This window comes from Terrapene carolina, unplaced genomic scaffold (assembly GCF_002925995.2).
Source record: "Terrapene carolina triunguis isolate 2854851 unplaced genomic scaffold, T_m_triunguis-2.0 Scaffold449, whole genome shotgun sequence".
NCBI classification, from domain to species: Eukaryota; Metazoa; Chordata; order Testudines; family Emydidae; genus Terrapene; species Terrapene triunguis.
Genome location: NW_020664800.1, coordinates 2361042 through 2376632, shown reverse-complemented (window position 1 = coordinate 2376632; position 15591 = coordinate 2361042). Strand labels below are relative to the sequence as shown.

At 52.1% G+C, this 15591-nt stretch overlaps 1 protein-coding gene across 2 annotated transcripts in view; it reads right to left on the bottom strand.

Annotated features, from left to right (window-relative positions):
* Nucleotides 1–4343: 4343 nt before the first annotated feature.
* Nucleotides 4344–15591, bottom strand: part of ANAPC2 (anaphase promoting complex subunit 2) — a 38192-nt gene continuing 26944 nt past the window's right edge. For both annotated transcript variants that reach the window (XM_024217430.2, XM_024217429.2), the window contains exons 6-13: nt 15437–15554; nt 11089–11270; nt 10752–10893; nt 9713–9788; nt 8884–9087; nt 7150–7279; nt 5925–6160; nt 4344–4905 (exon numbers count right to left, since the gene is read on the bottom strand). In XM_024217430.2, coding sequence (XP_024073198.2) covers nt 4693–4905; nt 5925–6160; nt 7150–7279; nt 8884–9087; nt 9713–9788; nt 10752–10893; nt 11089–11270; nt 15437–15554 — 1301 coding nt within the window. In that variant the 3' untranslated portion in view covers nt 4344–4692. The remainder of the gene's footprint in view (nt 4906–5924; nt 6161–7149; nt 7280–8883; nt 9088–9712; nt 9789–10751; nt 10894–11088; nt 11271–15436; nt 15555–15591) is intronic.

The following is a 15591-nucleotide window of genomic DNA, read 5'->3' as shown; positions in this document are numbered from 1 at the left end:
AAGGTGCTCAGGGCACTCCTGGCCCATGTGAGAGCTGGCACAGAGGAGGCAGTTGCGGGGGTGGCACCTCCTCCCCCTAGCAAAGGGGACACTTCAGACATTGCAGGGCCCAGCCCAGAAAGCTCCATTTCAATTCAAACTCAAATACACATTTTCTTCTTACTGCAGTTGAGGGCCAGGGTCCCAGGGTGGACCCCCTGCTCCTGTCACAGCTGCACATGATGCAGTTTGGTATTACTAGGGACAGTGTGACCCAGTAACACACAGGGGTGGTGTATACACAAGAATGCTACCAGCATCTTACCTGCTGCACGAAGCGGCTAACCGCTGGAGCTGACCGGTGTGGGGAGGGGACAAACCCCACTTTGGACTTGTATCAGATGGTGATTACAGTTATTCACAGAAAAATAAGCTACACCTTGACCTTGTTTGGCCTGAACTTCAGGTAAGTAACTGAGGGGACAGCCCACACAGAGAGATGGTGCTTGGGTCCCGGGCTGGGTTGGAGAAGCCATGGTGAGAACGTAGTAAAGGAGGGCACAGTAGCATCTCCTATTGCTGCAATATGGCCCAAACCTGCACTCCTTGCTCAGGCCAAGCTCCCATGCAAGGCAGTGGGACTGCAGGCCATTTGGGAGTGGAAGACTGGCTACAGAAATACTAGTGAATAAAACACAACTGACGTAGTTGGCATCAGAGACTTAGTGGGATAATACAGGATTGGAATATTGGTACAGAAGGGTACAGCGTGCTCAGGAAGGACAGGCAGGGAAAAAAGGAAGGTGGTGTCTTGTATATCAAACATGTACACACTTGCACTGAGGTTGAGATGGAAATAGACTTGTTGAAAGCCTCTGGGAAAGGATAAAAGGGGTAAAAAACCAGGGTGATGTCAGCATAGGGGTCTACTCTAGATTACCAATGAGGAAGAAGAGGTGGAGGAGGCTTTTTTTTAAACTAAATCATCCAAAGTACAGGACTTTGATGATGGGGGACATGAGTTACCCAGACAGCTGCTGGGAAAATAACAGCAGGGCACAGATTATCCAACAAGTTCTTGGAATGTATTGGAGACCATTTTTTTATTTCAGAAGGTGGAGAAAGCAACTAGGGGAGAAGAAAAAACACAGGCATAGTTCGGTGACAAAGGCACTCAGCCAAGTTTATTGCCCTCAAGGCACAGTCCTAGTGCCCTGACTCCATGGTTACAGGTTCACTAACACGAGTGCCCAGTAGCAAGGAGTGGCTCAGTCAGCAGCGAGTGGCTCTGCTGTCCCCGTAGGACATAAAGGGTAAAGGCGAGGTACCTCACACTTATAGACTGAGACAAACAACTGCGATAAGCAATTTACACACCACCTTATGAGTTTCATGACATCTATTTGTTACCTCCCCTTGCTCCGGTTATCTTGGACAAACTATCCCTATTCATCACTTTGTCAAACCATCGTATCTTGTACTAGATTGGGGTGTATCCGTACTAGCTGGAATATATTTATGTAAATATCTACTGCCTAGTACACTAGCAACAACTTTGCCAAGTTCATGCACTAGATCAGTGGTCCCCAACCTTTCAGTGTGGCGGGCGCCGGACGACTAGCCGCTCAAATGCCGCCGAGGAGCGCAGCCGCCGGAATGCCGCCGAGAAGCAGCATCATTTCGGTGGCGACGCTTCTTGACGTTGCTACTTCTCGGCGGCATTTCAGCGGCTGCTTGTCCGGCGGCCGCGCTCCTCGGCGGCAGGGCGCTCCCTTGTCAGTAGGTGGGCGCACATAGACGCCCCGGTGGGCGCCATGGCGCCCGCAGGTACCGCACTGGGGACCACTGCAACTAGATGCTTATCTGCTTTAATATAGGGCCTGACTGGTTCACAGCCTCTGGTTCAGGCCTCAGATCATGCACCAGGCCCAGTGCTCCAGGCTCTCTCGCTACTACACTGAGCTTGGTAGTGTGCTATTCATAGCGGAAGTGGCACTGACAAATCAGCTTTCCTCCCCAAGAGATCGGATTTCTGTGGGTACTTCTCTTTAGGAGTGCTCTTTGTGCGGCCTCCTTGGGAGCTGCAGGGACCACTAATAAACCCGGTGTTGGGTGCAAAATTGCTCAAAATCCTTTTGTGCTACTTGGTACTTTTTTGCCTTTTTAGCAGTTGGGACTAACGTTGCTGGTGTCTCCCACAGAGTTTTAGATGGTTCATTGGCAATGCAGCTGAGGAGGAATGTAATATGTCAAAGATTGTGAGCTTGGTCTCCTTACTGAGGTTTCTATTTTGAGGATCTCAGCTATACAAGACAGCAGCTCTTAGAAGGCTCTATAATCATTAGGAGCTGAGGAGACTGTCTCGTTAGAAGACAATGATGGATTTTTGGGAGATGATGGAGGCTCAAGACATGCTTTTTCTTTGTCTGCAGATTGTCTTTGCTCTTCCATGTTTGCCGTTGGGGGTCTGGCAAAGGATGCAGGAGGAGAGTGCAACTGGCTGCATTTTTGTGATTGATCGGAAGGAATTCAGCTCACGGATGGAAGTCCCCAGTATGTCCAACAGGGCCAAGATGGGCTGTTGTAGGGACAAGGCTGGTTATAAGGCTGAGCCACTGCCACTGAGGTGGATAACCTGGGGCTCTACAGTGAGTGTCCCTAGTTTGGAGAGGCCTCCCTGATCTGTGTGAACGGAGAAGAAAGTTCTCTACCAGAAACTAGAGTGGGGTGCTGGAGAAGAGTGGTGGTGCTGAACTTCGAGGCAAACGTCTAAGAAGTGTACCGATGCTGAGTGTGACACCACTGATGCCTAAGGCAGTGCCAGAGACATAGCAACATTCGATCAGCCAGTGCTGATGTCAATGAGGGCAACTGCCCAATGGCAGCTGTAGGCACTGAGGGTGTCATATTTCTTCAGTACTGAGCTGGAAGTTGAGCTGGAATCACTTGACCCTGTCCTATGAGCAAGCTTAGTTCCTGGGAAGGGCTGAAGCTTCTCCTTGTGGAAAGAGGGAGATCAGTATCAGAAATCATGTCTGCCCAGTGATCAGATCTCCCTGGCCTTGGTGAGGAGGTGGCATTGGCCTTCAGTGCCACAGTGGTAGCAGGTACCAAGGTGGTCTTTGGTCTTGGATCCTTGTCCGATGGCACTGAGGATTTTTAGCTGGTCCAGCCAGTGTCCCTACTGACCAGTTCCATCTGATTGGTCATTGCCTGTTCTTTGGGGTCTACAGTTCCTCTCTCAAGCAGCCAAAGTACAACTTCAGGTGAGTGTTCCTGGATTATCTTGTCCTGTTAGAAACGAACTGCAAACCAAGCTGCACTCTACCAAATGACTCTCACCAAGACAAAACACAGCAGCTATGGCTGTGAGAGAGTGGAATGAGTCTGGAGCAAGGAGGACAGGGTGTGAAGTCCCCAAGGGGACACAAGTTACCATTTTAGGTTAAGATCATGATGCAAAGAACCTAGGAGAAATTTAATCAATTAATTTAAATTTTTGAAAAAATAATTTAACAGGGAATTTTTCTGGAATTTAAACCTAGCTAAGGAACTAGAGGAAACTGCAAGAAAATTCCACCAAAGGGTAGCGGGAGGACACTGCTCATGCCATCTTGCTGCCACAGGTGGTAAGAGGAAATGGAGGGATGACTGTGGCCGCCTTGCCCTCTGTGTCTTTGCGGGGGGCGGGCCCATGGGGATGCTCACAATGCAGCCAATTGAGACTGCTGTTTCTAGATTCCGATCTCGTTTGCTCAGGCGCCCCTGGAGTGGGTTTCATACGCAATGAACACACATTAGAAGAACAGCAGGATTCCATGAAGCTGTTTGTTTGAACAGTTCTGGATTTGATTCTCCCCATGACCAGCCTACACCACCAAGTGACTCCCAATACCTGCACCGCAGGGTCGCATTCGGCCAATTAACGCCTGCTCCCTTGCTACCCAGTGGCATAGGCCAATGGCAGCTGCAGATTGAAATGGCCCCCCCCCCCCCCCCCCAGTTTGAATGGTCAGCCCCACGCTCCCTGGGAAAGTCCTGCAGAGTGGTGAGCCTGTATGAAAGCTTTTCCTCTGCCTATGCCAAGACATGTGCCTTAAGTGGGGCCTCAGCCACCACAGCCAGCTGTAGGAGGCTGCTCCAGCCGCATGACAGGACCCAGATGGCTCTTACAGCCAAGAGCCCATCTCCCCCTGCATGGGCTGTGAGCAGCACAGGCTGTGTGGAGGCCCGGGTGAGAGTAGAGAGCATCTTGGCCTGCAGACACTGGAATTCAGGCCGTACCAGCTCCTCCAGCCCAGGGAGAGGGGATTCCAGAGGGCTCTGCTGGGGAGCGAGAAGGGAAGAAAGGAGTCAATGCATTCTAAGAGAAACACAGCTAGCATTTTTATTAACCAGGGAAATGGACCCTAGACACCAAAATACAGGACAAAATGGGCTTGCTGGCACCAGCCCCTCTGCTTGGCCCAGCTCAAAGGACCTCTCCAGGTGCACTGTGCTTCAGTCCAGAGTACTACTGAGCTACCTCCACGCAAAGGGCAGCCAATGGGGAGAAAGAGCATCCCAGAAACCATGGCAACCCAGCGGAGAGGCAGAGCCTGTGCTTAGGGGCGCCTGGATGTCACCTGAAGCAAGTATAACGGAGGTGCTGAATGCAGGCAGAATGGCTGCACGGGAGCACAGTGCTCAGGAATTGGTGGGGAGGCTCACATTCTAGCTGCAGTTCTTAGGCAGGCGATAGACACCACCGGAGTAGATGAGTTGCTGGTCCCGGACTTTCTTCTGGAGGAAGCCTTGCAGCTCCTGGATGTCAATCTCTGTCACCACCGGACCCGTCATCACAAACATCTTCAGCATGCTGTGAATCCGCTCCAAGGACAAGCTCTCCAGGTTGGTCAGCATCGCCTGAATATACGTCCAGAAAAGCTGCAGGGGGACACAAAGGCAGAGGTATATCCCAACCACACCCCCAAGCCTGGCATCCCACATGCTTCACTAAAAATCAGGGAACAGAGACTTTGGGAGCAGATGTACACCTGAGACAGCATGACAGGGATCTGCAGGGCTGACAGTGCATGTGCTGCACTCTGCTGCATTCGGAGCCATACAGACCCACCCTTTGCAGGGTCAATGCCTAACAGTAGCGCTAGGCGTTTTAGGACACAATGCTGGAGAACAAGCTCTGGCTGGCAGTGCGTTAACAACTCCTAGTGGCCAAGTGCAGGCTGAGTCCCTCCATGTTCCATGGCAGCTCTCCTTATCCTCTCCCAGTGCCCACAGAATCCCCAGTGTCTGACGCCAACAAGATGCTTTCTGGCTGCTGGACTTCACACCCCTTCTTAGGAACCCAGAAAGAATGGTGGAGCCCAGGGCATGACCCAAGGCGCCTCTGGCTGGACAGTGGCAATTCCAAGCCAGAGGAGCTGGCTTATCACTACTTTTAGGAATTCTCGGGACCCTCTGAAAGCAGCTGGTTCTGGGGCAGAGTCCCTCCAGAGACTGGAGACATGGTGTATGGCTGGCTCCTAGCCTGTGCCTCGCAGCCCAGCCTTGAGGTGGGAGCATTAGCCCCATTCGCCCTAGATTGGTCATTCTGCTAACTGGAGGTGACTGGTGTGACATTGTGCAGTCTAGTTTTCTAGTTTTAGATACAAGAGTGGTACATTTATACAAATCAGATGATCATACTCAGTAGATTATAAGCTTTGTAATGATACCTTACAAGAGACCTTTTGCATGAAGCATATCCCAGTTACGTTATATTCACTTATTACCATATTTTCTCTAAAACTATCCCAGGTACATTATATTGACTTATTATCAAGTTTTTATAAAACCATATAGACTGCACAACGTCACAACTGGAACAGAGCAACAAACCACCACACAAAGGAATGGCGAGGGTCTTCCCACTCTGGAAACACCCAAGGTGCTCAGGAAAGTACCTGCAACTCCTCCTCTTTCTGGTCAGCCTGTGATGCCATGGCAGAGTCGCCTTCTTCATCGCTGTCTATCAGAACCACCTTCTCCACCAGATCCTTCTGCTCCTCCTCAATCACTGTGAACGTGCCCTGGGGATCCTCACGAAGGATGCCCTGCTGCAGCCACAGGGTCATCTTACGCCTCAGCGATGTCACGGGAACCTTCAGCACTTCACTCAGCTCCGCCAGCGTCCACGTACCTGAGGGGGACCACAGGCACCACAAGGAGGAGTAGAGTCACTCCCTGGTATGGGAGTTGGACTCAACACAGCAATGCCCAGCCCAGCATCAAGATAACACCGCCACCACACAGGCCTGAGCCTGCATACCATCAGCACAGGCATTGCCAGACCAGATCACATTAGCACTCCCTCTAGCCCAGTGTCCTGTCCCCAGCAGCAACTTCCTGTCGAACCAGGCTGCACAGGAAGGGCAAGAATCCCCATGGTGGGCTATTCTGGGATCATGTTTCTCCCAAACCCTGTACGTGAAGGGCAGGCTTAGATGCCTACGCAGGATTCTAGCCCTTCTAATGTAACAGTGGATGTTCTCGTTATCCATATCAATGGCCAGGCCTTTTCTGAAGCCTGTTAAGCACTTGGCCTCTCTACCCTCTTGTAGCAATGAGTTCTTTGGGCTAATTGTGTTGTGTGAAAGGATTTCCTTTCACCAGTGCCAGCACTGCTGCCCTGCAGTTTCACTGAATACAAAAGTCAGATTCACCTCCTCTATCACGTCCCCTCTCATCTCAACAGTCATCCGACCCAGGCCTCCAAACATCCCCAACCTAGGAAGTCACTGAACAGGCTACTCAGAGGGAACTGCGGCAATCTCTGTGCACTTGGGATGGCACTGAACTGGCACCACCAGAGAGAGGGAGCTGGGCGGCAGGGCGTGAGAGCAGGGAGGGGGCAGGCAGGTGTGGCAGGAACTGAGGGAAGAGCTGCCAGTGGGCAAGAGTAGCCAGGGGGTAACTGCACAATGTGTTCCAGAAAGCAAGTGTGTGCTGAGCTGCTGCACAGGGGAACAGGCCTCTCTCAGAGCAGCACTAAGAGTAGAACCACCATGGCCAGATTCAGTGGGCTCTGGATCTGCTAGCCTAAGTCTTGAAGTGTTAGGTCTGTGAGAGCAGAAGTGGCCTGTCCTGCCCAGCAGAGGGCAGTGGTGAACACACCAGGGCCTCACTCACTCTTGCTCTGGAAGTGCAGGATGATGGCTGCATGCACAGGAGACACGGAGAGGGAGACAGTGCGATCCGCCAGCTCCACATCCAGGTTCACCAGGCCCAGGTGATGCTTCCAATTGAGAGTCCTCATGGCCTGGAAGCAGAAGCAGCAGCGACTCACACTTCACATGCATGACAGGTCACTCACTTATCACACTGACTGCCACTCACGACTAGAACCGCCACTCCTTGCGGCCTGCACCGTGCTCAGCCCCACACAGCCACTGCTCTCCCACCAGACACAGGCACAGCCCCCCTGAGCTGCCCCTCCCCAACAGTTACTCAGCCCTCTGGACCTAACCTCTGCCTCCCCTTCCCCCATACAGGCCATTGCCCAGCCCCTCCCTTTCCAACATTGGCCCTGTGTCACCCAGTGCTGCTCTCCTCTTCAGACTGCGCTGCAGCAGGGGTGGACTGGGAAGAAGGCCTGAGGGCACTTGGGGCTCATTTCTGTCCAGAAGAGCTATTCCTTTAGGAGTGACGCAGCCTCTCCAAGATGGGAATGGGCGTCACCTCGTAGACTGAGAGCTCTCTGCCCACTGGGCCGGGGACGTGAACCATTAGACAGAGGCTATTTGGCATTTCCTCCCTAGACAGTCTCCTGGAGGTGGGGAGGGCACTGGCACCCCACACCATGTGCATCTCCCCTCCCCATCGGCAAAGGCCTATTAGGGGAAGACTAGACACAGACGGGCTGTCTGGCATGACAACGATCCCAGGAAGCCCCCCCAACCCGGCCAACTTCCGGCCTGAGACAGAATTGATCTCAGACAGCAAGGGGATGGGCAGTGGGGATTGAATTCACGAGAAGTCAGGTTTCCATTTGCTGTCCCCATGCTGAGGCGGCTGTGTGGAGGTTAGCTTATGGGAACCAGCTGGGTTTCCGGGCACACAAATCTCTCACTGTTTTGAATTCAGTTGCTTTGGCTAAGCTGGTGCACTCATGTGTGAACATTTATAATGGTTTTAAACAGGTTCTACTGGTTTAGCTTGTGCCTGTAGAATGTATTCACACAAGCTAAGCTGCTCTAAGCTGTGTGAAATCGATACGGGAGCATCCACACTCACAGCTGCCCCAGGTTTGCCACATGTGGATAAAATCGCCCCTTCTGTTAAACCACTGCCACTGTGCAGGGCTGGCCTCAGCCAGCAGGCATCCTACAAACTGCCTCTTTGGTCTTACTAACGTTTGGTCTCTGCTCTGCCTGGCGCGCAGCAGGCTGGGTAAGTCCATGCAGCTGGCTTCACAGAGATGAGAACCCCTCATCTCTACGCAGAGGAGAAGGAGCTTGGAGCCTCCACCTCGACTCAAGGTCTGGTTAAAGGGGCATGAACAGAGGTGTCTTCTGCCACAAAGGGCTACAGGCTGCTGGAGACGAAGGGAGAAGCCTAAGGACCCATGAGGAGACGTGCATTGCCAGGGATGCAGGCAACAAGTGGAACCAGATGGGGAGCAACAGCACCTTGGAAGGGCCAAGAACACAGCTTTGGCAGCAACCAGCCATTTCTCTTTCTAATTACCCACCGTGCTGCCTCCAGCTTCTCCGCCCGCTCTGCAGCCCCGGGTGGAACAGGCTCTCCAAAGCCAAGGGTGAGGGAGCCCCGCTCTGCTTTCTCTCTCGTGGGTGCTAGTTGCCCCCCATTGCTAACTGCAAGGCATCCCCTGTCCTAGCTACACAGATCACAGGGCTCCCTCACCTTTAACTTCTCATACTTCTTGGAATAGGCTTCCATGGCCTCCTTGATTTGCTCGGGGAGCTCCAGCTTCTCCTCTTTCAGCGGTGGCCAGAACTCGCTAGACAGGATGACAGCGACGAGGCTAAATGGGGGCCTCTCCTCCTCTGGGAGCTTCTCTTCCTCATCACGGATGTTGGTGTTAATGCGCCGCGAGTCAGCCATATCCTGGGGAGAGGCAGGACACAGCACCCAGCTCAAAGTGCCTGCTTTTCTCCTGGCCAGGCTCCGAAGCAGAGCCAGGGGCTGGGCCCCACAGCAGGCCAAGCGACGTGAGCTGGAGAAGGGGGCATGAGAACTGTCTGCAGGAGAGGATGTGGACATTAGATGGCCGTTTGTCCCCACTATCCACTGAGGAGAGCACCAGACTGGCTTTAGCACAGACTGCCAGGGAGAAGCGGGGATCGCCCCACGCCGGCAGCCTGCTGTACCTGCTCTAGTGACAGACGGGATGACAGCCCCAGATTCACCAGCCCAACCCACTCAGGGGCTCAAAATATAGAAGGACTTTGACCACAGTTCTGGGACCCCCACATCACCCCCACTCCCCATGGAGCCCCCTCCATCTCTCACCCAGAGTCCCAGGGAGCCCCTCCCATTCCTCATGCTGCTTCTGTCCCACTCCAAAAGCCCCCACCTTACTCTGCAATGCCCCCAGAGGCCCCTCTCCAAGGCATGGGCTCAGATTTAAGGCAAGCGTCCCACAGGCCACCCCTGGCTGCCATTCTCTGCGTCACCGAGACGTGCCGTGGAGCACACACCAAGCCCTGGCGCTAGATCATCAAGAACCTACTTTTAACATGACCTCACAATAGTGCATCTGGGCTTCGCCAAATCGCAGCTTCAGCAGCTCCACGTTGCGGATTTCCCTGAGAACGACAGAGGCAGAGGATCACAAGCAAGACCTTGGGAAGAGAAGCTGAGTCCCCTGCACAGAGCACAGCGGGGAATGGCAGTCCCTTTGAACAAGCTGCCCCTGCAGTCTCTGCTACCTCAGGCGGATGGTCCCAGGCATTTGAGTGAGGAGGAACACGCCCACTTCCAGGGCGTTCACCCCTCTGAGCCTGGGGCTGCTGCAGGAACTTCCCATCCCCCTGCCGCTGGGCTGGCAGTTTGTACCTGCCCTTGCCATCCCTAACTAACACCACAGCAGCATGCCTGGCCCCCTTGCCAGCCATTCATGCCAGAGCGCCTGGCTTTCATTAGCCCCATTCCAAAGGTGGAGGAACCAATGTGACTTGCCCAAGGTCAGCAAGCAAGTCAGAGGCAGAGCTGGGACAGAACCCAGGTCTCCTGACTCCCAGTCCCATGCTCTTCCTACTGGGCAATGCTGCCTCCCCACATAACAGCCTCTGCAGGCCTCCAGTGCCCCTGAAGCAGATGTGATGGGGCCAAGAGGATCTTGGGGAGGGGCAAAGCCTGTTCTCGTCCCTGGACTCGAACTCTTTACCCTCACTGAGCAGCACAGCATCCTCTTCCGAGCGTCTCAGGGCTGCCCAGGACAGCCTGTACCAGACTGAGAGGCCAGGGATTCAGCTCTGTGGCTGACCTTCCCTTCCAAAGATCCTGGCCCACACTGCCAGGTTCCTTGCCTCTGATGGCCCATGCTGCTCTCCTGGCACTAGCCACACAAAGCCAGAGGCCATTTCACTACAGTCTCCCTCCAATGACAAGTGTCCAAGTCGACAGCCACAGTTCAGTGGGTGAGATCACGGATTTCAGGCTGGGAACCCAGAACTGCAGAGACAGCCCCACATCAGACAAGGCCTTTCTTGGGATTGCCTGGCTGGGGCATCTCCCCTGCAGACCCTGGGGGTGGGTGCAGGCCTCACCTTTCAGCGCTGTAGTTGAACTGGTGCAGCAGACGGTCGGCCAACAGCGTGCGGTACTCATTGATGAACAGATCCTTGCTCCCATAGATGCTCACCAGCAGGCTGATGATGTCCGAGGAGCGGCGCTTGGAACTCAACTTCCCTAAGAATACATGCCAGACCAGAACATGAGAGACAGAGCCCCCCCATCTCCCCAGGCTCTGCCCCACGGAGGGCCTGGGGTCGAGCAGCGCTCAACTCACACCACCACCAAAGGGAACAAGGAGGAAGTCACGGGCTGCGGAACGTTCAGGTCAGGATGGGGGCAGCTGCGGCTGCTCTGATCCTAGTGTCTAACCTGGGTCAGCATCAACTGGGTCAGGCAGCCAGTCCTCTGGCTCGGAGATGTCGTCGTCACTCTCCTGGCCGTTTTCCAGCGTCACTGGGTCAGCTTTCGAGAGCTCATTAGCTAAATCACCAGACCCTTCGGCATCGCCCGTTAGACCCGCCACAATCTGCCGCACCGTGTCCTCCCTGGTCCTGTCCGAAAGCCGGAGGTGAAAGGGGCGGGGTCAGCAAAGGAGTAAGCCCAGCCCAGCCTGGCATGAGATGTACAGCTGTCAAACACAAAACTGGGGGAGTAGTAAATTATAAACTGCACAGGTCACTAACGAAGGGGACCAGATCGTTTGGTAAAGTGGGCACAGACAAACAATATGCATTTTAATGTGGCTAAATGTAAATGTATACACCTCAGAAAAAAGAATGTCAGCCACGCTTCCAGGGTGGGGGCCTCTATCCTGGGAAGCAGTGACTCTGAAAAAGATTTGGGGGTTGTGGTGGATAATCAGCCGAACATGAGCTCCCCGTGTGACGATGTGACCAAAAGAGCTAATATGAACCTGGGATGCATAAACAGGGGAATCTTATGTTATCTCTGTATTTGGCACTGGTGCGACTGCTGCTGGAATCCTGTGTCCAGTTCTGGTGTGCTCAATTCAGGAAGGATATTGATAAATTGGAGAGGGTTCAGAGAAGAGCCACGAGAATGATTATAGGATAAGAAAACATGGTTTATAGTGACAGACTCAAGGAGCTCAATCTATTTAGCTTAAGAAAGAGGCTGTTAAGGGATGACTTGATTACAGTCTTTAAGTACTTACATGGGGAACAAATATTTAACAACAGGCTCTTCCATCTAGGTGAGAAAGAGCTAACATGATCCAATGGCAAGGAGCGAGACAAATTCAGGCTAGAAATAAGGTGTAGATTCTTAACAGTGAGTAATTCGCTATAGGAACAATCTACCAAGGGTTGCGATGGATTCTCCATCACTGACAATTTTTCAATCAAGACTGGATGTTCTTCTAAAAGCTCTGCTCTAGGAATTATTGTGAGGCAGGTCTATGGCCTGCGTTAGAGAGGAGGTCACTGACTAGATGATCACAATGGTCCCTTTGGCCTTGCAAGCTCTGAGTTGTATGGCACAAAACAGAATATTGAAAGGTATGAGCATCTAACCAAGGCACAGCTTTGCAATATTAAACACCATTGCTTAAAGAGGGGGTCGTTCCAGTTAATAGTCTGGGTAATACAGCAGTACAACTCTTGAAATGAAAGAAACAAAACCCCTCCAACAAGAAAAGGATCAGAGGAATTTACTGTACATCAGCACCATCTACTGGGTATCTATGGAAGTAGCACAGAAACAGCTGAAACCTGAGAGCCATTAGCAAGTGTCCAATAAAAATAACAGACTTGCCCTCCTCCAACTAACCCGCAACAGCGTGTGAAACTTGAGGTCACTGTGCAGGAGCCCAGAACTAGCCACGCTCACATGGACAGTGTGACGGGGCGTACAGACCGGAGAGGAAAGTGCCAGAGAAGTCCTGGTGGTAGGGGCTAACCCTGCCCCTCCGGCCCTGTCAGTCTTGTATGATAGGGAGGAGGATGTAGTTAGCAGGGGCAGGAGGTGCAGGTTTGCCTGAAGCAGGGGCCTGCAGGAGTGAGCCCTGAAGCCACAGACAGAACTCCTAGCTTGGAGACCTTTACCTCAACCCAGAGAAGAGTACAGCAGACTCCAGGTAAGACGGACAGGCTGAGCCCAACTCAGGCCTTGTCTACAGTTTTGTCGATGCAAGTTACACCGATCGATGTACAGCCACCACTGTAATTAAACCGCTGTTGCATGTCCACACTATGCTTCTTGTGTCAGTGGAGCACCGCCACAATAGCATCTCTTGCACCACACACAGAGCAGTGCACTGTGGGTAGCGATCCCACCACGCAACTGGCCACGGGGTGCTTTGGGACGGGTTTGCAATGCCACATGGGGTGGAGACAGCATCACATGACGAAGGTTTCTCAATCCCATCATCCCATGGGCATCCTACTAGATTGCTTGCTGCTTTTCAACTGCCCTGGTAACCTGCAGCCCAGCCATCTCTGTCAGAAAGCATGGATCCTGCACTGCTCTTCAATATCGTGCTGTGCGTTATGAACACAAGGCTACAAGAGGAGCCCAATGGGCGACTATTCAGCTGAGGGAGGCCTTGAAGGAGTATTTTAACACTGAGCCACAGTGATGTGTGTTGCTGTAGTGTGCTGAGCCTGGCACTGTTTGCTTGCACTGTGCTATGAACCTTGTAATGATTGCTGTGTGTGCCCGAAAAGTAACACATTGTAAATCACGTTTTAAAGTAGCACTCGGTAATCTGACCAAACTGTCATTGCTGAGGGGGAGGAGAGGGAGAGTGTGTGTGTTGGGGGTGGGTGGGGGGGAGGAGAGGAGAGAGAGACAGAGTGTGTGTTGGGGAACTGTGTATGTGTGTCAGCATGCTGTCTCTAAATTCAGACAGCAACCAATCCTGAGGCAGAAGCTGGTGCAGAAAGCTGGTGTCCCTCTGTTCCACCACCACCACCGGCAGGGGGAGGGGGACACCCTGACATCAGCCCCCCACCTCCATCCCCACTCTGCACAGCACGAGTCTCTTACCCAACCCAGTAGCAGCCCATCCTGCCTGCCTGTTGCTGTGCTCCTAGCCCAGGAGAGCAGGATTCTGTATTAATGTTTTGATTCTCCCACAAGTTCTCCCACAGCCTCCTCTTCCCGCACACCAAGGAGATCCACCCCCTTCCCTGTAGTCCAGGCAGGAATGTGTTTGCTGCCAGGAGCCGGCATGCTCAGCTGGGCCGTAGCTAGGTGAACTCTCCACACTGAGGAATTTCAAGCTTCCTAGGGCTTTGAAAGGGGAGGGACACATGCCTGTGTAGCTGAGTGCAGGGCAGCGGAGTTCAAAACAGTGAGCAGAGCAATCATGGTGGGCATTGTGGGATACTTCCTGGAGGCCAGTAACGGTGATTTAACTAACTTTGCCACAAAAAGCTCTACACCTTTCGTCGAGGTGGTTTTATTTTGTTGGCAAAGCAGGAGTTTTGTCGGTGGGAGGAGCATTGTAACGCGTACACTTCCACTGTTCTGTCAGCAGAACTGTGTAGTGTAGCCAAGGGCTCAGACACCCAGCCAGAGCGATTTCTCCAACCCTCCCTACATTGGTGCTGGATCTTTGGCAGCACTGTAGATTTACCAACCCTTTCTTTGCAGGGGCCACAGGAAGGGAGTATCCCTGAATACGTTGGGGTTTGTGACTTTCATTTTGATCCCTCATCCAGAGAGATTAAAGAAGGCGTACAAAAGGGCAGAGCTGCCCCCACAAACAGTAAGGAACTGCTGGAACTACCCAGTGTAGATAACTGGGCATGGTCAAGTCCTCCACGGACCCTGTTAGACAGCCTCTGCCTTCCTCCCCGGTCACAGGACTTAGAGTTCTGACTGAACCCCGCAAATACGCTGCAGAACCCAGACGGGCAAGCGACACCTGTACCAGCCACATGGACAGACTCTCCCGATCCAACTGTTACCAGGATTACAAAGTGATGAGATTTCATTTAAGAGATTGTATTTCGCTGTGTTCTTTAACATGACTAATAGAGCCATTTTGTTGGGGCTACGTTCTTTCTAATGAGACCTCAAATAAACATACTTGGATTTTAACTAACTAATGCTATATGCATATTCCTCCTTTATAAAACCAAGCAAACTGGCCTAAGAAAAACTTACACAACAACTTTAAGAAACTGCTCTTGATGTTTTAAATTAGTCCTCTTCGTACCAAACAATTCCAATAGCAGGGACCACATTCCTAGTCACACCTTAAGTCAAGTGCATCCTTATTCCCTGGTGAATTATTGGAAGTGGGACAAACATATTAGAGTGCTAAAGAGTCAATAGCCTGAGATTATAAGTCAATTATTCCTTGGTACAGCTGCTTGGGCCCCAAAATAGATCTGTGTTAATCACAAGACTGCATGTGTGTTCTGTACATGCCTAGAACGTTTGTTGTATCCACGCTTAATGGATGATTGCTTACTGATGTGGTTCTTTGTGAATTTAATAAACTGTTAATTGGCTAAGAATAACCAAGTGTCTTGATTTGAGAAATATTGTCCAAGCTAAAAAAACCTAGAGCTTAAAATTAGTAAGCTAGTGCTCCCTAGACTCAGCAGAAAGGGTTACCCTAATTAAATTCTATCCCTTTACCGGCTACAACACTTAAACTAGATCTGCCAGTTTGAGATGTTAGATTTCAGCTTTAAAATCTACTGGCAGATCAGAAGATTCATTAAATTGTCCCATTCACACTTACCTCAAGTACTTCCTGATGGGCTCACAGGCCACCTCCAGGATAACCATGGAGGGGTCCAGTTCTCGCAAGGCCTTGATGGCCGAGATGTAGAGAGTAATGATGTCCGACGTGTTGACTCCTAAAGCAAGGGGGAAGAACAGGCAGAGTCTCAGAGC